The sequence below is a fragment of the Pan troglodytes genome, chromosome 4 (genome assembly GCF_028858775.2).
Source record: "Pan troglodytes isolate AG18354 chromosome 4, NHGRI_mPanTro3-v2.0_pri, whole genome shotgun sequence".
In the NCBI taxonomy this organism is placed as follows: Eukaryota; Metazoa; Chordata; class Mammalia; order Primates; family Hominidae; genus Pan; species Pan troglodytes.
Window position 1 is genome coordinate 26,861,836 of NC_072402.2, and position 20,752 is coordinate 26,882,587.

The following is a 20,752-nucleotide window of genomic DNA, read 5'->3' on the forward strand; positions in this document are numbered from 1 at the left end:
AAAATCCTTGGCTCCGAAATAACACGCAGCAGTTCTACTCCTAATTTACTAGTGAATATTTTTCAGATGGTTCTACATCATAGAAACAGAGGCAAGAAATGTAGTCCAGCTACATGAAGAAGAAACAGTATGGATTTTTGTGAACATGTATGATCATAGTGCCATATAGTTTAGAAGCTATCTTTATAGATGTTATCTCTACTAGGTAAACAGAAATATTCCTCCTTTTCAATTTTTAACAGATGGTGAAGCTGAGATTCAGAGATTGTAAATGGTACACTGAAAATAGCAGAGCTAGGTGGTGAAGGAGAAGAGTCACAAGTCCAAAGCTTCTAACTTCAACTTTCAACTTTTAACTGTTCTCACTGAAGCATCTCAAAAAGAAGATAATTTAATGGAGAACTCTCAAAGTCCTTTTTAATGATTTGACTTGAAAGCTACATAAATCCTCCCAGTACCAAATTTCTGACAACTAAATAGCATTTTAATATTTGGCTAGAAATGGCTATTTTTCTTGTTTTGCAGTGAGGAGAGAGACGATCTCAGAGCTGACAAGGGCCACATCATTTACAGTGGTTTTCAGACTTCTTTGGGAAGTAGAAACTTCTTGACATAAAGTCTTATGTTAACCCCTAAGATAGGAGACAAGTAACAGAAGAACCACTCTGACCAACGCAGGGTTGGAAACCCAGAACCTCTCTTTTTGAGCTTCCCTATCTCATTTCCTGCAACCAAGAAGACCCCAAACAACTTTCACAGGTCCTTTAAGAACTCATTTGAAAACGACTATATTAGAAAAATGCCCATTTACCAGTTATAACTGGAAAACAAACCAGTAGGTCTATGTATTAATCAATTCTGCAAGTACTTGTTGACAGTAGTACCAGGCACTATGTCAGCTGCTAATGACACAAATAGGAAAAAATCAGGGACTATGATCTTTCAACCCATTATGATGTAGAAGGGAGTATAGGTATGCATGCAATGCAATGAGAGAAAATGATATTACAGAGAAATGTGCAATGTGCTTAGAACACATAGAGCAAGGGACCATTTAAGCTCATCTGGGAGGTAAGAGCTTTCTAGAAAAGTTTTATGAAAATGTAACTTTTGAGCAAAAAATTGAAGGATGGGTTTGCAACATGGATAAGGGAGAAAATGGATGAGGGAGAAGGTGGACAAAGCATATAGAACCCATAGCAGGGGTAGAGAACTGTAAATAGTTCAGTCTGGCTAGTGTACTAGAAGCATGGAGAAGTATGGCAGAAGATGAAGCCAGCAAGATAGGTAGGGCCCAAAATGTAAATGTACTGAAAATCCTGTTCAAAACTGGACTTTGACATTCAAGCGATAGAAAGCCACTGGAGTTTGGTCCTGGATTTGTTGTTGTTGTCATTATTGTTTGTTTTTAATCAAGGTGATTCATGCTATCTGATAAGAATGTTAGAAAAGCAGTAGTATCAATAATGTGTAAACTGATTTGGATTGCTGTGAACAGAGAAGCAGGATCACCAACTAAAAGGCAAAAATGGCATTCCAGAAAAGATGATAAGGCAATGGTGGTGATGACAGAGAGGAGGGAAGAGGATAAAGAACAACTTAGAAAGCAAAGTAGAGGAGGGTTGGTGATTAACTACATTCAGGAGATTAGAAAGAAGAAATTAAGCGTGCCCCAGCTTTCTGGCTGAACTGTGTCAGTGCCAGTAAAAATCAAAGTTTATTCATTTCTACTTTGCCACTGAATTTAGTTGTGCTACCTAATAAGATTGTTTATTCCGGTCACTAGTGAACAAATTGAGAGAAAATAAGTACACTTCCTACTACTAATCTCCCAAAGGTCATGTGGATAAGACCCTTCAAGGTGGAATATAAGACTCCATCATATTGTCAAAATAGTTTCCAGGATCCCTAGTGGCGAAGTAGGCAACTAGCTGGCAAGAACTGACTATAACCATTCAATGATGGTTGCCTGACCTAAACAATAGAAAAAAAAGAAAAAAAAAAAAAACCTACTGGAGCCTCAGAATAGAATTAGTTTTGCCTATTCTGAAGTTTCTATTTATTACTCATTGTCTTACTTTATTTCAAAAAGAATTGGAGTCTGAATATTTGCAGTCCTCAATAAAAATCAGCATATATTGGAGGATTACTTGCTCTGTATGACTGCCGAGCACTATAAAGTTAGAAGCAATCAGGGAAACTTGTGGTTTCTGCTTTATTTCCCCAGCAATGTGAAAAAGGCAGACTGGCCTCTTGAATCCATCTCCCAGGGATTAAAGGAAACTGGAAATGGTTGTGACTCTTTACTGACTTGCCATATGAGGCAGGCTGAAGATGGCATTCTGAATGAATTGGCACAGCCCTACAGCATTGGAATGGTATTTCTTGACAGGGTTGGATGGCATATGTAGTTTTGTGTATTGTTCTGGTGCTTCTTAAATCAAGTTGCCCAATTTAAGCCAAACAAATGTTTTATTCTCTATTCTTTATTCAAATCACATCAATCCTTTGCATGGTCAAGTCATATCCCCTGAGTGCACTCTGAAAATTCCCCATGGTGCTTAGAAAAGGCTATTATAATAGACAGTAATTAAACAACGTACTTAGTATGCTTTAAGTGATTCAATTTTCAAATTTATTTTAACTATGTTATTCCTATAAAACTGTTTAAATTGATTAGTGAGTAAATAAAGTTTGTAAATCCATACAAAATAAAGGAGTATAATTGAAAACAAAAATGGTTTCCAGGTCTTAATCAGTTTTTAGATTGCTCTATATCTTGAAGACAATTTACCTGCACTAAGCTGTGTCCAATATTTAGTCAAAGAATGTCTAATTCACCACTGTAACTCATGTAAGAGAAAAGGGACCAACTTGAAAGGAACGTAGGGTGCGGTTGGGAATTTCCTCAGACATGATGAGCAGGTAAGTACTAAAACTACTGCTGGTTTCTACTTTATTGGAGTCAGATTTAATAAATTTGAGGATGGTTATGTAAGTGTTTATCTTATAATATTTAACCTTCTGTTTTAATTAATAATGGTGCTCCAACATTATCACTAACTAGATAATTTTTAAGCTTTTTCCACCAATCACTCAAATGCAGGCTTTATGACTCCTCTGTTTCTGGGTCTCAGCCCCCAAAGCCTATCATGCAAAATGTTGGCAAAACTCTGTTCATGAGGGATAATTCCCAGTGAGTCGCACCACGAGGAAAATAGTTGAACTGTAATAGAAACATAGAGTGACTTATGTGTCACTGATACCTCATGAATCATACCAGCTGTAGGCATCTAAGAGTACCTGAGGTCATGTGGAAAGGCAATAAACATAAGAAGTGAAGAATACATGGGCCTATATCAAATTCTAACTGACAATCTCAATGTCTGTAAAGTTCCAAAATGGGGAAGAGTAAAGATCAGATTAAAGAATTAATACTTAGTGAAATGGCTAAACTTGGTGTGAAACAGAGCAACCCTAGGGAATACCCTATCTGGATTTTCACAGCCTGTTTACCTTCCCATGACATTTTGAGAGGCTCCTACCACAAGGCTTACACCCCAGACTACAAGGTCTTTGCCTTCTTTATATTTCTTGGTGGGGACCTACCCAGACTGTACTGCCCCACTACTTCATGTTCAGAATCTCTCCTATGGCAATTGCTCTGCAGACCTTTAGCTTGTAGGAGGTTGTGATATGCCTATGGGCTATTTACATAGACATAAACTCAATCTTCTCTTAATGCTTGCTATTGCTTTTTAGCCTCCAGCAGTTTGCCTCAGGTAATTCTTGATAGCACTTTTCTTTTTCAGATCTCTCTTAGAGCACTGACCCAGGGATTCTTGAGATAACAGTAGCCCCTTTCCATCCTGTCTTAATATGAGCACTCTTTCTAACCTTTGAGGTCATCAAAAGAAGGAGATGTGGAAAGGAAGTGTGGCTTATTTGTTTTTCTTTGCAGGCCTCAGACCCAGCTCTTTGAAAATATGGAAATTCTTTACAGCCACTGCATCAGCCAGTTTTGCCTCAGATAAACTTTGCATCTGAGAAATAAGTCTTTTACTCATTTTTTTAAAGTTTAGTTTTCTTTTTTGTGGTCAGTGTTGTTTAGTGTCATTTTCTTCTCCTTATTTCTCTCCTTGCTTTTATTTCTTCTCTTACAGCACTAGTGTCAGCCCCTGCCAAGTTTCTTTATCATCTGTCTCTATAGCCAGCTTAACTTTTCTGAGCCAATGATACCAAATCAGAATACATATGGGTACTGTCAATCTCACATGGTGCAACTTGGAATTAATTTCTGATGCCTACCAGATATTTAACCCATGAGCAGAGTAAAACTTGGGTGGCCCTGAAGTCTCTAAAGAGCTCCCTCCCTAATTCTCCATTCCCTTTCCTGCTATTTAACTTGAACAGAAAGCCTCAGCATCTGCCTTGAAGCAGAGCGTATCCTTCTGACTTTCCTGAGGCACCTAATTTTATTCTAGGGCTTGGGTCCATGCTTGCATTCCAACCTCACTTTTTTATGGTCCTGCCCAGCTTTTGCTAATGCCCTGCTTCCAACCGCTTAGTTATTATCTGTTCTCATCCTGCCCTACATGGGGAGGTATGTTCAAATCCAAATGCAGCTGTGCCAGAAAATGCTCTAGAAAACTCCGTGCACACTCCTGAACTTCATCACCATCGCTGCTGGCTCTCACATTTGCTGGGATCCAATGTGAGCTTAAACAATTTCCTCTGTGCACTTTGCCTTCACCTTAGCCAGACACTTGAGCAACCTGGCCGTAGTGAATAAGACTGTGATTCAAGCTCACCACCCCACTATCTTTAGATGATGTTGTTTTAATATGTCCAGCCAAAGCCCAGGTCAAATCACAGTATCTAATCTGGATCCTGTGTATTCTGTCTGCCAAATTTACTTTTCTCTAGATAGTACCTGGCAACCAGCTTATTTCTTCTTTACTCTAAATCGTCCTTTTAAATACACCTCCCTAGATCCCCTTACCACACAACACAATCCAGCTTAACAGAGAACTTAGTTTTTAAAATCTCTGTTTCATTTTTGTTCAATAACTAGTTAGCTAACTCTTAACAAAACACACCTGTATCCACTATGATTTTGGAAGAAGTCTCCCCACCATTTGTTTTGTGGCCTCAAAACTTAAACCTGACCTAAGTATAGTTATGTTTATTGACTACTCACTACTTGCTAGTCACTGTGCTAATAATGCAATACTGGCTTAAATCTCACAATATCCATATTAGGGAAACACAATTCTAACCGTGCTTTCACTGTAAGAGGATTAACTTAGAGAGATTAAGTAATTTTCCTGTGGTCAGCCAAAAGTAAGTGATAAAGTGGAGATTTGAACAGAGTCCTTGCTTTAACCCCAGTTACAATCAGTATTGTATGCCCTGAAAGGAGTGTTCCTTAAGTCCCATTTAAGTATCAGTTTCCTTGGAGATAGTACTTCACTCATTTACCAAAGATTTCTAAGCACCTAGTGCCAATGGCTGTTCTAAGCCCTGGAGACATATCCCTTAATTAAAGAGACAGGAGCCATTCAGAACACTCAGTTATAGAGTCAGTTGTTCTGGTATAAGAAGAATCTTCCCCCAAAGTAAGTGTCTAATGCCCTGAGGGAGGTAAGGCTCCTCTACCTCAGGCCTCACAGCACAGCTGGGCACAGCCCATGGAGAATCTATCATGTCAGAACCAGATAGAACAGTTGTGGTCATCTGATTTAATCATCTCGGTTTAGAAATGAAAAAATAAAAATAATCATAACATGCTGAGAATTTAACTTTTTCAAGATTACATAGATTTGTAGTGAAAGACTCACTTCTTAAATACAGTTGCCCCAAATCCCCACCCAGTACTTTCACCAATACATCACACTGTCATCTTGAGAAAGATATAGCACATGTTGAAACCAAAATTTTCCATGGCTGTAGGCAAAATTCTCATGACCTTGGATCACTTTATCAGAACAAAACTCCTTCATTTAAGCCATTATCCATGAAGCATTTCTTCTAGAGTTTTTCAAAGTGGTTTCTAACATTTAGGCAATGGGAACTATGTGGGACTTGCACATTTTTCTACTTACTCTAGTGGTGTATGACCTAATACAGTCTCCTGTTAGAAGTGGGGGAAAACTAGAAAACTTACTCCCATTTTTCTTATTGAACCCGCTTATTAATAAACATCACCAAAGGTTTCTGTCTTTTCCAGACTCTCTCATTCACACTCATCTAGGCAACATTCTTGGGTTTTCTTTGCCACTGAGAATATTAGGTTAGCATGACTGAGTTCTGTTCACTAGTTGCATTCTCCTCTTATCAGTTTACCACTTTTGCAGTCTATCCTGGCGCTTAAGGATATAATCATCTCCTCACCTCCCCCCACCCCACCCCTTGCAGTGTGATGTTAGTTGCTTTGTCTTTTCTTTCCAACACACTAGCTTTGTGCTATATTTAACTCCTGTACATTAGCATTAATATCCAGCCGCACAAGGGAAGTTGCTGCTGTGCATTACTTCCACCAGGTACAGTAGGGGTTTGTTCCGCTAATGCCTTTTGGGGATAGGGAAACAGATGCACATACAATAAGAGGGCTGAAACTTCTCTCCACAGTAAATCGAAGACAAATCTTTATAAGAGATTTATGTACATGATTTTGTTATTTTCTCTTTTGCCTACTTTTGCTTTCCGTTTTGGTGGCACACAAAGCAACTTACAAGGGTGGCTGACAAAGTAAAAGCATATTCCCCTCCAAAGAAACTGCTTTAAACCTGACAAGAAACACAGATGGTCGGCCGGGCGCGGTGGCTCACGCCTGTAATCCCAGCACTTTGGGAGGCCGAGGCAGGTGGATCACGAGGTCAGGAGTTCAAGACCAGCCTGGCCAAGATGGTGAAACCCCGTCTCTAATAAAAATACAAAAAATTAGCTGGGCATGGTGGCACATGCCTGTAATCCCAGCTACTCCAGAGGCTGAGGCAGATAATTGCTTAAACCTGGAGGGGCGGAGGTTGCAGTGAGCCGAGATCACGCCACCACACTCCAGCCTGGGTGACAAGAGCAAGAATCTGTCTCAAAAAAAAAAAAAAAAGAAAGAAAGAAAGAAATAAAGAAAGAAAGAAAGAAAGAAAGAAACACAGATGCTCACCGATGAACATTATTCTTCTAGGATTCTAAGCTGCCTAGAACAAGATTTAGTACATAGTGGATCCTCAAACAGTTGTTTAATGAGTAAAACCAGATGTGATTTCCCCTATTCTGGCTAGTCTTCCTTTGGCTAGATAGGCATTTCACCAATGTCTAGAAGGGAAAGACTGAACCAGAAAAAGGGTGTAGTCATCACAGGCTTCTCATTTGCTTGTCTAGGTTATTTTTTTTCTTCCTTTTAAACTTTTGGTCTGTGAAATCTTCTCCTCTTTCTCTTTTGCATTCTCTTCCCTTCTTCTCGTCTTTCTTCTTATTAATACCAGTTTCTCATTTGCTTTTGTTGTTTACTTAAGCACTCAGACCTGAGTAGATTTTTTTTTAGTTGTAATAGATCACTGCCCCATTAGAACAACAACAACAACAAAAAAAAAATAGATGTATTCAAGGTTTTATCCAAGTAAGAAACAACATTTTTTGCATTGGCTTAACTTTGTTTTGTAAGAAAAAATAATCATAAAAGCAATATTCATTTGATTCTTAGGTAGTAACATTTATTTAATGAGTATGCTAAATATATGACAGGTTCCAATTTTATTCAATTAAGAAAATGGAGGTGGCTCATGGCAGAAAAGAAAGAGGGAGGAAGAAGAGTAAAAGGTATTGGGAGAGTAAAAACACTCATAACTAACAGAAAAAGGTGAAACAGTGAGAGAAGTAGAAAGTGGTCATGGGACTGAAAAATTCTTGGAAAGCTAATGGCTCAAAAGGAGGGGCATTCTGCATGCACATACTCTCAAATATCTTCCTATAGGGCTTTTGAGAGGAGAGAGGGGCAAATGTGGAGGGTGGTACTCTTCTCTGAGTCACACCCACCAGGAGTGCAAGGACTGTTCTCTTCTTAAAGCCCCGGACCCCATCTGTGAATCCTACTTCCATTCTCTGAGTCGTTCAGTTGCCTCAGAGACGAAACCTATAGGAACCAGAAGAAGCCACTAGAAAGGCGTCCAAAGTCAGAGAATTCTATGCAGAAGCAGTTCTGTCTGGTGTGAATGAAAGCACATTCAATTTAGAGGCCTTTCAGTGTACATGTACAGTGACTCATAGCCCATGCCCATTCTGACTGTTCAGTGCCAATGCTTTGTCTGTTTATAAATATTTTTAGTATGACCAGCTACCTTGGGATAGCTTAACTGAAATAAAAAATAAATTCCTTATTTTAGACTATATATACCTCTAATTTTTAAAAAATATATCAGTTTACGTGAGCTGGAGTCACTCATTCATTTGCTCAACAGATGTGTTGAGAACTTACTAGCAGCCAGCAATGTGCCAAGCAATGGGAAATAAGCTTTGATGTAAAAACTGGTGGCCCAATTTAGGGGTACTTATTGACCATCTTGGAAAATTACATTTTGTTTTATTTTTAATAGGGAGCCAATGAAATTTTAAGCAAGGGAGTAGTATAGCCGGACTTCTGCCCAGAAACATCAATCCGATAGCCAGATGTAAAAACCAGTCGAATTGCTCTTTCAACAGTATAGGCAAAACACAATGATCATTTCACCATACTTGCAATAAAGAGACTTGTTTATACTATAACATGGCAACAACAGGACATGGGGACACTTTCAGTGTTGAGAGTTAGAGAAGTTAAGGGGGCAGGGTTTCTGCATGGGATGCACAAAATGGATGGGATTACTGCAGAAAGAGAGATCTTGTCAAGGGAGAGATGGGAATGATAGGAAAGAGGAGAGGTTAGAGGACTGAGGAGAGAACTTTGAGAAACAGGAACAGTTGAGAGGAAGGCTGAAGAAGGTATGCAACAGAAGAGGCTGAACAGGCATGGTCAGAGGGTTGGAGAGAGAATCTGGACAGTGCAGGGAAGTTTTGAGTAATTCTAAGTGGAGACTAGGAGTGTTGACTTTTTAAGAGACTGAAATAGGAGACAGCATGATATAGTAGGAAGTGGGCAGGATTGGAGTCTGACTAACGGGAAAGTAAAACAGCTGTTATTTACTTGCCTTAGATCTTGGGCAAGTTACTCAACAATTCTCAATTTTGTTTGGTTTTGTTTAATCTACTTAATGGAAATAGTGTCTTGTATATAGGATTGTTCTGAGTATTAAGATTATAGTGTACTGTCTATAACTATGCCTTAAGATCCCTTCACTGCTTCTTTTCCCCATGGTTTTACCCTCACCCAGGCCATTGACTTCTGAGTGCATTTCTAAAAACAAAAATCAGATGAGCCCATAACTGTTACTCATCTCTCATGGTTTGCCTTTACCTACACAATAGGAGACCCAGTGGTTCTTCATGGTCTGATCCCTACTCATTCTTCTAGCCCCACCTCTCATCACTTTGACATCTCATTCCAGTTACATCATATTCATGGACATCATGCTTTGTCATACCTTCAAATCTTGGAAAAAACTGCTTCCTCTTCCTAGATTGTCCTCACCTGACTCCCTGGCTGCATAACTCTTCATCAACCCTTCAAGACTTTAATTCAAGAACCTAGTTCTCCATGTACATATCCTTAGCCCCATACACACTCTGCACTAACCCCAACATCTAAACCCCAAAACCCTTCTTCCTTGCTGCCATAATATTTTGTAAATGTCACCAGTCATACTGAAGCAATATTTTAACTGTTTATGTGTTTGAATTATCTCCCACCCAATTGACTAATATATATACAAAAGCAAAATGATTTCTCATTGAATCATCAATAACTTTACATGAATGCATAGATGCATGCTCTTAGTGAAAGGGCATGGGTTTTGCAGGTTAAGTATGCATTGCATTAAAAATTGTAAACCCATGTAAACAAAGAATAAGTTACAGCAGTCTTTTCTTGAAAGTCTTGTAGTTGCCTACTCCAAGGCTAGATTAGATTTGAGGTTCAGCAGATCATTATTGTACTGATAAGATTTAGGTCTTAAAATAATATTACCCTAAAAGTTTATTCCAAGCCCTGATTACTGACTCAGTATGGAACTGATTTGCAGTTTGAGAAAGAGTCAGCATGGCATAGTAGTTAAGAACATGGAAGCTGGAGTTAAACTACTTTGGTTCAAACCCCTTTTTCTGATCATTACTAACCATGATTCTGGGCTAATTATTTAGCCTCTCCATCGTCTAGCCTCTTAATTTTTAAAATGGTGCTGAAAACCATAGATATACCTCCTAGAGATTTTATGAGAATTAACTGAGTTAATACACATAAGGGGATTATAAGTGTCTGGTACATAATAATGTTTTTACCTCTATGACTTGTGATTCCTTTTGAGGACATTAGTGGCTATAGTTATACATATCCACATAACACTATGTACATGTACACAGTTAACAAGATAAGTACCATATATCAACAGGAAACAGAATTTCATGAAAGCCCCAAGGGATATCTGGATCCTAGGCTGGCCCTGAAATCTACACGTGCTCCCTGTCATTCTCTTTCTGCTCAGCTTCTTCTCCAGCAAGCAGTCCTTTCACAACAGAGCCCTTGTAAGAAGAATGAAGGCAGGATAGAGCACACGGGGATGAGACTTTGTTTTTAAACAAGGACAGAAAAATGGATTCTAGTAATGCCAACTGAAAAATACTCCTTAAATTATCTACTATGGTTGAGACACTGTTCTAGGTACAATGGGGCCAACCTGTTTTACTGGTTTTGAGCCCTAGAGGAATCTTGTACTATCACAAGAAATAACCTTTCTTTTCTACCATGTGCTTATTTTTTTCTTCTTCCTTTTTTTTTTTTCTAAAATAGCATTCTGATCAACGTGTGTAGGGTACTATGGTGATGGCTGCTATATAAATACAAGAAGAGAGAACAAGAGAAAAGGGGGAGGTAATTAACTCAATTGTATAAGGCTTTCTTTAAGAGGCAGAATAAAGGTTCTCCATAATTTCACTCCTATTTCCAAAGAGACAGAAAAAGTTGTTACAAGAGATGTCCTTACAATCCCAACTCTCGTGCACATCACTGACTCCAAGACAGGAAGCCCACTCGCTTTTTCCACCTGAATGTGCAAGGCAATCCACTTTTCCTACTGCTTTTTCCCCTCTAAGTAAACAACCTCTTTATAAACGGAAAAATGGAGAGCAAGCCTTTCAAACAGTTGTCATAAATTAGAATAAATTGCATTAATTCAAAATGTAAAACTAGGAGAGCCAGGAGAACATGCAACATATTTTCCCCAAATAACACTGTGAACAAGCACAAGTGTATACTTTGGGCATATGTATATCTTTCCTCTGACTGACAGCCTGAAGGATCGTCTATGTGATTTTTGTGTTGCTGAGGTGAAAACAATCTTTATTTGGATTGAATAGCAGAGTAAACAGGAATGAAAAAGAGACACAAAAGTTTACAGTACAGATGGTTTTCCAATTCTTTTACAAAAATTGTCTTATCAATTAAAGGTGCATTTACCTTTTGTTCTAGTCAATTGTCATGGGTGCTTTTCAGGATTATACAACCAGAAAAATTAGAGTAGATCAGTAAATTATGTCCCAAGTTTAATAATGCCACACAGGTTAAATGTAGCAATGAAAGTTTATCTTGCTACCTTTTAACTGTAAAAATAAAATGATTCACCTTCTAGTGTGGCTATGTAAGTCATGAAAGAAACTGAAAACCTTAGTGATCACAAGCCAAGACAAAGAAATAAAATAAGAAAGAAATGTGTGTGTGTGTGTGTGTGTGTGTGTGTGTGTGCACATACCAATACATATGGGGGGAATGGGTAAAAGATTTTTATGATTCAAGAAAAATATTAAAAGGTATGCCAAAAGTGGTCTCCAGAGACACACAAGGATTTTATTAAACTATAATTATGCCTACCTGTAAGCAGCATACACCTGTGCACCTAAAAGCCTCCTTCCTATGATTGGAAGAAGGTTTTCCTTCCTACGTAGTCATCGGGCTCTGTCATTTGAATGAACTGCCTTAGGTAGCACAAGGAAGGGATAACATAACAATCTATCTCCTGTCAACAAGGCCCCTTCTCATTCAGGGAAACAAAAGACTACTCTAACAGAATTATCCACAACTTTACTACAGTTAATGTCAAATTCAAAATAAAACAGCATTGCCTAAAAATTTACTGAGCATTTTTTATTTAACATGATTTTGGCTATGAATCATGCTATATCTTTTAGTTTGTGTCAAATACTGCCTTTACCTCCAACATTTTCTGACTGCAGAATCCATGGCAGTTACAAGGTCTAATTTAGAAGCACATGAGGGACCCATGGACAAACATACAGGTCTAACTTCCAGGCTCGTCCTTGATCCTGCAGGCTCTTCTGCTTGCTTTGAAAAGACCGGTTATGGCTCTCAAGGGTGCTCTAATCTGGAACCATTCCCATGCAATAATCAATGGCATATCATCATTTCTTTCCTTTTCCAAAAGAACAGGATACACAGAAAATAATGCACATGTAGTGGAGAGTTGAAAGCCTAATGCACATAGGAAACGGACCCCTCCAAATCAGCACATCAGGCCACCAGATATCAGTCTCAGGCAGGCGTTAGTCATCATTTTCTTAAACGAGCCATGCTCTTCTCCCAGGATTTATGCATCTTCTTCCCCCTCTACATAAAGAATTAGCTGAATAAAGTAAAAATAAGAGGACTCTGGGGCTGCAGATGGCTGACCAGCTGTTTCTGGGTGACACCCCATGAATCAGTGCCTCATCGAGCTTTAGTGCTTCCATGTTTTGGGGGCAAAATATTCTGCATTTTGGAAAACTAGTTCATGGAAAATAATACAGCAAACTAACATTTATAGAAAACCACAGTAATCTTGTAACAAATGTCCTAAATTATGTACTCAAAAGCAGATCCAATTTTACCCAAGGTTCTCGTCTACAGAGCCTGTAGGACACTTTCTTGTTGTTGTTTATAACTGCAGCTCCTCCCAACCCCCAACTCAATTGCTTCTTTTTTTAATGATATACCACTTTATATAATATACCACACAGAAGACAAAATTTCAGCCTGTAGAAGAGGTTCGGTCTGGGAGCAGCAGGAACATGGAATATTTAAAGGATTTTACTTCCATATCCCCTTTGGATATTTCTCTTATATATTTTCATTCAGTTTGGTGTTAAGATTAATGCTACATTTGAAAGCCTCCTAGTTTCGTTTTGAACAATACTTATTCCTCAGTGCTTAAGTGCAATGCTGGGAGTGTGGACAAAATAAAAGTAGAATGGAACTTTATATTTCAACCTCTCCCACTTTCCTTCAAAGAAGTTTCTGGCAAGGCAAGAGTTTCACTGAAGCCTTTCCTGGTTGTCCTCTTCAATTTTAGATGATTGCTTGATATAAGTATCTCTAACAGGGTATATTTTAATACACAGAGTAGCAGAGATGGCTTCAAATGCCTATTATCAGAAAAAAAAGGCATTTGTGTGATGGGGAAATAAGAAACCTCTGCAATCACTTTTATTCAATGAAAGCCATTCCTTTGGGTGGGAGAGTCAAATGCTAGTACCCACACATGCTGCCTGCATACCAGCACAAGCCGGAGGAATGCAGATTTCTGTATCTAAGAACAGCTGCTAAGTAAAATGGAACGTCCAACAGATGGCTGCATTGTCATTATTGGGGGAGGAAGAGAGGGGAGCTATTTTGGTTTTTCTGTTGAGTGTGTGTGTGTGTGTGTGTGTGTGTGCATGCACCCATGCACGTGTGTGTTTAATAGGATGTGTTCTCTCATACCTGTGTTCTCTACTACCTAGATCTCTCTGGTGCTATCAAAGACTCTTAATCACTTTGATTCTTAGAATTAGAACAGACATTGGGGATCGTTTAGTCATTTGACATTTAATGGAGAAGAAGAGAGAAGACCAAAGACACATAGCATATTGGAGCCAAGACCAGAACTCTTACATTTGGCCTGATTACATAGAAGTCCTACATTCTATTTACTTAAGGATCAGTACTGAGCGCAAATACCAAAGCTCAAGAAAAGGAAACACTACAGCAGTTGCAGTTTCATAGTCTGAAAAGTACGTGTGTGTGTGTGTGTGTGTGTGTGTTCAAGTCTTCTGATGGAGTTGCTTTGCAATTCACATGGAGGAAAGAAGTAAGCTATTTTGTAAGTTAACTTATATCTGGTCTTTATTATACATTTATTAGATGTTTGGAACATTTTGACTTATGGTCTCCCAAATTAAATAACAAGCTATAGAATATGAAGATTCTCCTCCAGTTTCATACTTCAGAACACAAGGAGTTAAGTTTCAAGTCAAAGCTACTGAAAGCCATTCTTAAGAAGCAGACAGGAAAGTGTTGAGATCCCATCATGACCTGTCTATAAAGGTCTCCAACCCACTGCTGATGGTAGCTTTGGGTCAGTTGTACAGTCACATGGCTCACCCATTGGTTCATGTTTTTTTCCAGAAATAGAATCAATAGAGAACAGACAAACCCACAGTTGCCAGTTTGTACAGTCTTGTGGTTTCTGTCAGGGGCTACAGACTCGAGCAGGTCTACCAGATAATGAAGGCAAACTATTTCAGTTCCTGTGGGTCCAGAGTGCCTTGGCAGAGTTCTGGTTTCAAACAAATGAATAACAAATTAAAAGGTACAGTAAAATAAGGCGGTGGTTAAAATATATGAACTAAAATCAATGTAGGAGAAACATAGTTAAAAACCCTGCATTCTCAGCAATAGCCTACAATGTATTTTGTTAATCTCTTAAAATTTATGTTAAAAGCCTTTTAACAGAAAGTCAATATATTTGGGTGGTAGAGCACGTATATCATCCTGTACTGGTGGTTGCATTAAATACTATGCATAGGCTCCACTGTCTGTAGAAAATGAGCAGGGGTCCACCCAACGGAAGTTCCATCTCAAGGAGGTCAGACACTTTTCCCAAAATGGACTATGAAGCCAAGCTCAGCATTACACTCTCCTCTGCCTAGGTTCCCCACTGACGTCAACAAGAGTTCTGAAAATGAAGGGGGATCAGAATACCAGAAGCATAGCCTAATAATAGAGCAAAAACGGAGAGCAGATGGAAAATAAAGCTTCTCGAATGAAGTGTGACCTAATGTCATAAATTTGTTGGGGAAAAGAAAACAACAACAACAGCACAGCAAAAAGGTCTGTAAGCAGACTTACTGGTGTGAAAACTCTGGAATATGGCAGACTAGAAAAAACACCTAGCTACTTAGAAACCTTTCAGTAAAGGACTAAAAAGTAAACAAGAAAACATGCAAAATCAAATTTTGGATGAGTTCGAAACACCACTACTAATTGTGTGTAGGGGCAAAAAAGACACAAAAATAGAAGTAGAAAACTCTAGAAACAGGGTTTTAGCAGTTTCCTCTGCACATTATTTACGCATACACTTATTCCTTCTATCTTCAACTCACCTGGAACAATCTGCTGCCCCCACAGATGGGCAAGCTTGGAGTGACTCAGGCACAAACTTGATACACAGTGGTAAAAATGAGTTGAAAGAATGGGCCCAAAGTAAAAGATGTTAAAAAGGGTCCCAGCCACACACTAATCTCCTAGAAGGGCTCACCATTTACTCCTGCACCCTTATACCCTCGTGCGTGTGTGTGTGTGTGTGTGTGTGTGTGTGTGTGTGTGTGTGTGTGTGTGTGTGTATGCGCGCATGCTTGCATGCGCGCCAAAGTCTCAGTACAAACTTCCTGGGAATCTTTACTAACTGTATACATCTCAACAGAAGAGAGATTTTTAGATCTACTTAATAATTGGACTTAGAAACTTACTTTTGATATGGACAAAGAAGGTCTCAAGATGTTGAGTGAAATATAAAGAAAAATCTCAAATTCAATCCCTAAATATTTGTTTTTCTATCTGGCAATCATCAAGATGTTTTTCTATTTGATGAACACTCTGTTTTCTCCAAGAGTGGGCTGTTGGTTGGGAAAGCGGAGGAGGTGAAGTTTTAGAGTAGGGCTGCGTTTTCTCTTTATTTTCATTGTTTAACCACTGATGGGATTAAGGCAGGGAAAGCTATCTTTTTTAAAATGTTTTTCTTCTTTCGGTTTTTCATTCTAATGGTTCTTGGGCTTTACCTCTATCACCCCATACAAAGAAATATTGTTTCTTCAGGGTAGCCTTTCTAGGTTCTGCCTCCTCAACCTCTTTATTCTGTCTAGCCAGCATTTTTCTTTGAGTCTAATTATTGCTCTGCCTGATCCTTTGAACTTGATATTTTAGAACCTCCCTCACACCCCGGGGAGCTCGCTTACCTCAAACTTTACCTTCATTTTCCCTTTGCTCCTGACCCCGTTACTGAGAGTGAGTCTAGTTCATTCCTTGTCGAGTTTCCATGCCCGAGGCCTCCTGCCAGCACCCACCACCCCCAGGAGAAGTTATTGGGCGCTCATCTCTGCTAGGATGGTCCTCAGTCAGATAGAACACAGGGAACTATTCTAAAATAATGAACTCACAATATCGTGTAAAAGCATAAAATTAGCAACATAAATATCACAGAATTTCAGGCTTTGAAGTCTCCTAGAGATCATTCACTTTACCGTGAAGAAAATTAGTACTCAAACCTGGTTGATAATCCATGATTCTTGTGGCAAGAGAGTAATACAATGTATATAAAAATGTTTTATAAACTCTATACACCATACTGTATGCATTTAAAAAATGACTATTCGTCTTCTGAGTAGTTTGTGTGAGTTACTCCAGAGATGCTGCCATTACTCAAAATGTTTTAAATCTCTTCTTTAAAATTGTCATTTGAGGCAGTTCAGATTGTCACTGTATAGTCACATCTCGTTTTTATCAGTAAAGGTATTATCCAGGGCTCAGACATTCATCTCAGATTTTATCTTAAATGTCTTTGAAGGCAGAAACCAAACCATGTCTGTCTTACTCCTTGCTCCTGGTATACTGCCTGCCACTGATTATACACCTAATAATTATTTGTTCAATGAATTTTTTAATAGAAGATCAAACCAACCCTCAGAGAATGATCATTTGCTTTGATTGGTAGGAAAAGGCTCTAAAATCATTTTTCAAAGAGAATTTCCTAAATAAAATTATTTTCCAGTTGTAACATCATTGTTGGAATAAGTTCAAGGTTATTAATTAGAAGGGGACAACATTCATTGTATTTATATGTTAGTATACTGGCTGACCTGTTTGCACCATCAAATTTATTTGTATTTCACCTTACAAAGTTATGAGGCAGATTGAAACAACTTCGACAAAAAGAAACCCATAATAACAAAAACATTAATAAAAAGCACATTACTATAATCGCGTTAGATATGCACAGCAAAAAGCAGCCCACAGGGTGAGTTCCTTATGTGTGGTTAGCCAAGGAGTGACAGTAAGTAACAAGAAATAGAGAACAAATGAGACTCACCCAGTCTCAAGCATATATCTGCATGCCATCTGGCCCGTTCCTTGTTGAGTAAAAGAGTTACTTACAGCCAGTAAGAATGCAGTCATAAGGAAGCATTCTGGGGTGACTGGAGTGACGACATTCCCAGATTGATAATAAGTACACAGGAAGAGAAGCATTTGCAGGTGTCATGATAACCACATCATCACTGCTGTTGGCACTAACAGGTGAAGTCAGCTCTAAACATTCTGTGTGACATATAAAAGTGAGAACAGTCCTTCTCTAGTGGACTAATATTTTAATTTGTTTGAAGAAGAAAGATGAGCAGATGACCTAGGGGGAAGGCATAGTAATCACAAAACAGAATTGCCCACCTTTTCCACAAGTGAGTTACTCTCAGGCGAGTCTAAGAATAGTGATTTTACAATAGTTTAAAAATGCACTAAGCGCACACAGATACACACAGAATCTAATTCACACCACAAAAGCATGAGCTTCCTCCCATATTTCAACTACTTCCAGTCTAAAGCATCTTGACCAGGAGAGGATAAGTTTACATATTTGATGAATCCTGTTGGGCTCAGGGCTTGCATTATTAATTGCTCGGGGAACATGTTTACTTATTATTTTTACTGCTCCCTGAAACATCAGATTAAGAAATTTCAAGCAGGTCCAGCTAAAAGCATAGCAAAATGTGGCACCTCATAAAAATGAAACTTAAGAGTGTTAAAAAGAAGAAGTCGAGAATGCTGGATTTCTCACCAGGCCACCAGCTCACTCATTTGGGGCCACTCAAGTTTTGATGAGATCCACAGCATGGGTATCATCCATGATGTGTGGCATCCAAAAGAACAAAAGTCACTTTTATCCCAGAAATAAGAGCTATTTAAATGTCATAGCTAAAAGAAGGAAGTGTTACTTGAATTCTGAAGTGGCTGAATATTTGAACTGAGTTTTTAGCTAAGAAGGTAATGTCAAAGACAAAGGTTCTGTTACCATCCACAGAGAATTTATGATCCAGCATTATTCCCTGAAATTCCATCCCAAGCCCTAGCCCCAAGACCAGGTTTCAATACAATCTCCACGGTGCATTGGGAGTAACCTTCTGAACTGAAAACTTGATTGTATAACTATTCAGATTACAATTCTTTTCTTTTCTTTTTTTTTAAATTATACTTTAAGATCTGGAATACATGTGCAGAATGTGCAGGCTTGTTACATAAGTATACACGTGCCAAGGTGGTTTGCTGCACCCATCAACCCGTCATCTACCTTAAGTATTTCTCCTAATGCTATCCCTCCCCTAGTCCTCCACCAGGTTACAAAGTCTGACTTTTAAACATAACACACAGTGATTTTTAGAAAACTGGCTCTTGTCTTTTCAACCTTATCTTCTACAGCTCCTCTATGTACATCCTGAGCTCTGGCCGTAACAAGTTGAAGTCTCCAGAATCTAGGGTTCTAGCATGTTCACTTATACAACTGTTACATAACTGCTCTCTCTGAGGAATATGCACTTCCTTCCACTTTTCTGGAAAACTACTATTCATTCAAGACACAGATTCATCTCCTTGAAGTGCTTTCTGCCATCATTCTCACTTTTACCCCAGGACCATGCAGACTCAGGTACTACTATATGCAATTCTATAAAGTATAGAGTGTTTTGAACAACATTAACTTTGCTGTTTTGACTTTGAGGGTATTTTCACCCCAATGGAATGATAACCCTGATATTTAATTCCAAAAGGACAAAGCACAAGAGTATACATTCAACTCACCTATAACTCCAGGGCTATTCTCCAGTCACTCCACAGGAAAACAAGCTGCTTGAATGAAGTGTGGCTTTAATCACTTTATTAGTCTGCTAAGGGAGCCATAACAAAATACAACAGCCTGGATGGCTTCAACAACAGAAATTTATTTTCTCACAGTTCTGGAGGTTAGGCGGCCATGTTCAAGGTTCTAGATGATTCGCTTCCTGGCTTGTAGAAGTCTTTCTTGTCTCCATGGCTTCATATGTCATCATATGGCTTTTTTTTTTTAACTATGCGCGTATGATGGAGAGTGGGGGGAGATACCACTCTCTGATCGTTCCTCTTATAAAGACACTAATCCTGTCAAATCAGAGCCCACCTTTATGACCACATTTAGCCTTAATTTAGATCCTTAGAGGTCTCATTTTTAAATACAGCCACACTGGGGGTTAGGCCTTCAACACATGAATTCTGAGGGACAAAACTTTTAGTTCATAACAACTACCTTATGTTCTCAAAATCTAACAAGTCCTTGTAATGACTGTAAACATTTGTGATATTATTAAATGCTATACCACATGAAGGGAGAATGAAGAAAACCGGCTAATCCATTAGTTAATCAAAAGTACTCATTTTGTGTGCACCATGTGCAAATCCCTGTTATAGAACATGTCAGTGTTATTGAGGAATCCATAATAAAATAATTTAATTGGAATTTAAACACAAAAAGTGCCAAATAAGTTGTACTAACAGCAACTATAGGATAGAACAAAAAGTATTACATTTGGAGTCAGGAAACATGGGTTCAAAATCCAGCTGCAACACTTACCATCTACGTGACCTTAAGCAAGCTGTTTAACATCTGTAAGCTTCAGCTCTCTTGCCCATAATACAGTTGCAGAATACCTAACTGAGGAATCAAATGAGATAGAATATGTAAATTCACTTTGGAAGTGCTAACACTGCATATATGAAGAGTGTGACCAAGCCCTCATAGGAGACTCCTTTGATAGGATCCTTGATCTCTTCTGTCTTCTCAAATGGAAAAGGCAGCTTTTCTTTGGGGCATTGCCTCCCAATAAGGCAGGCCTTACTGCAATAACCACATTTGTACATACTTAGTTATCATCACCCTCAAAACTTAATATTTTATGCTAGTGCCCCACCAGAGAAAGAAGTGTTCTTGCTTCTTTTTTATATTTGCTGTCTTGCATGGAAGAGAACCAGCATACTTTAATTATGAATCACAAAGAAGTTGTGGTAAAAGTAGAATGAGAAATTCTGTACAAGAAAATGCCATGTGAGTTACTTGAAGGCTCCATGTACTCTTGCCGGAACACTCAAGCATTAAAAATGTTAAGGTTAAGGCTGACATGGCCAAGCGTGATTTAAACATGGAGGCCACCACACAGTGAGCGTTCTTATTAAAGATCCATGAAATATGTCATCATGTGCTATCAGCAAATAGACAATTGT

The 20,752-nt window shown here is 38.6% G+C and overlaps 1 protein-coding gene and 1 long non-coding RNA gene across 26 annotated transcripts in view; one reads left to right on the top strand and one right to left on the bottom strand.

The window, feature by feature from the left end:
- LOC129143943 (uncharacterized) overlaps positions 1-20,752 on the bottom strand; it is a 689,383-nt gene that overhangs the window by 290,744 nt on the left and 377,887 nt on the right. For 2 of the 25 annotated variants that reach the window (XR_010156879.1, XR_010156878.1), the window contains exon 1: positions 17,544-17,936. The exons of 13 other annotated variants lie outside the window; for them this stretch is intronic. Coding sequence is in view for 3 of the 12 variants with exons in the window: in XM_063810325.1 (XP_063666395.1) it covers positions 17,544-17,701 (158 nt within the window). In the remaining 9 variants the exon portion in view is untranslated. Of the gene's footprint in view, positions 1-17,543; positions 17,951-20,752 lie in introns of those variants that run through there. 10 more of the 25 variants (XR_010156867.1, XM_063810334.1, XR_010156864.1 and 7 more) reach the window with 9 other exon arrangements.
- LOC107974662 (uncharacterized) lies at positions 979-16,278 on the top strand. Its single transcript, XR_001717568.3, has 2 exons — positions 979-1,071; positions 2,228-16,278. It is a non-coding gene; the product is annotated as an uncharacterized LOC107974662 (long non-coding RNA).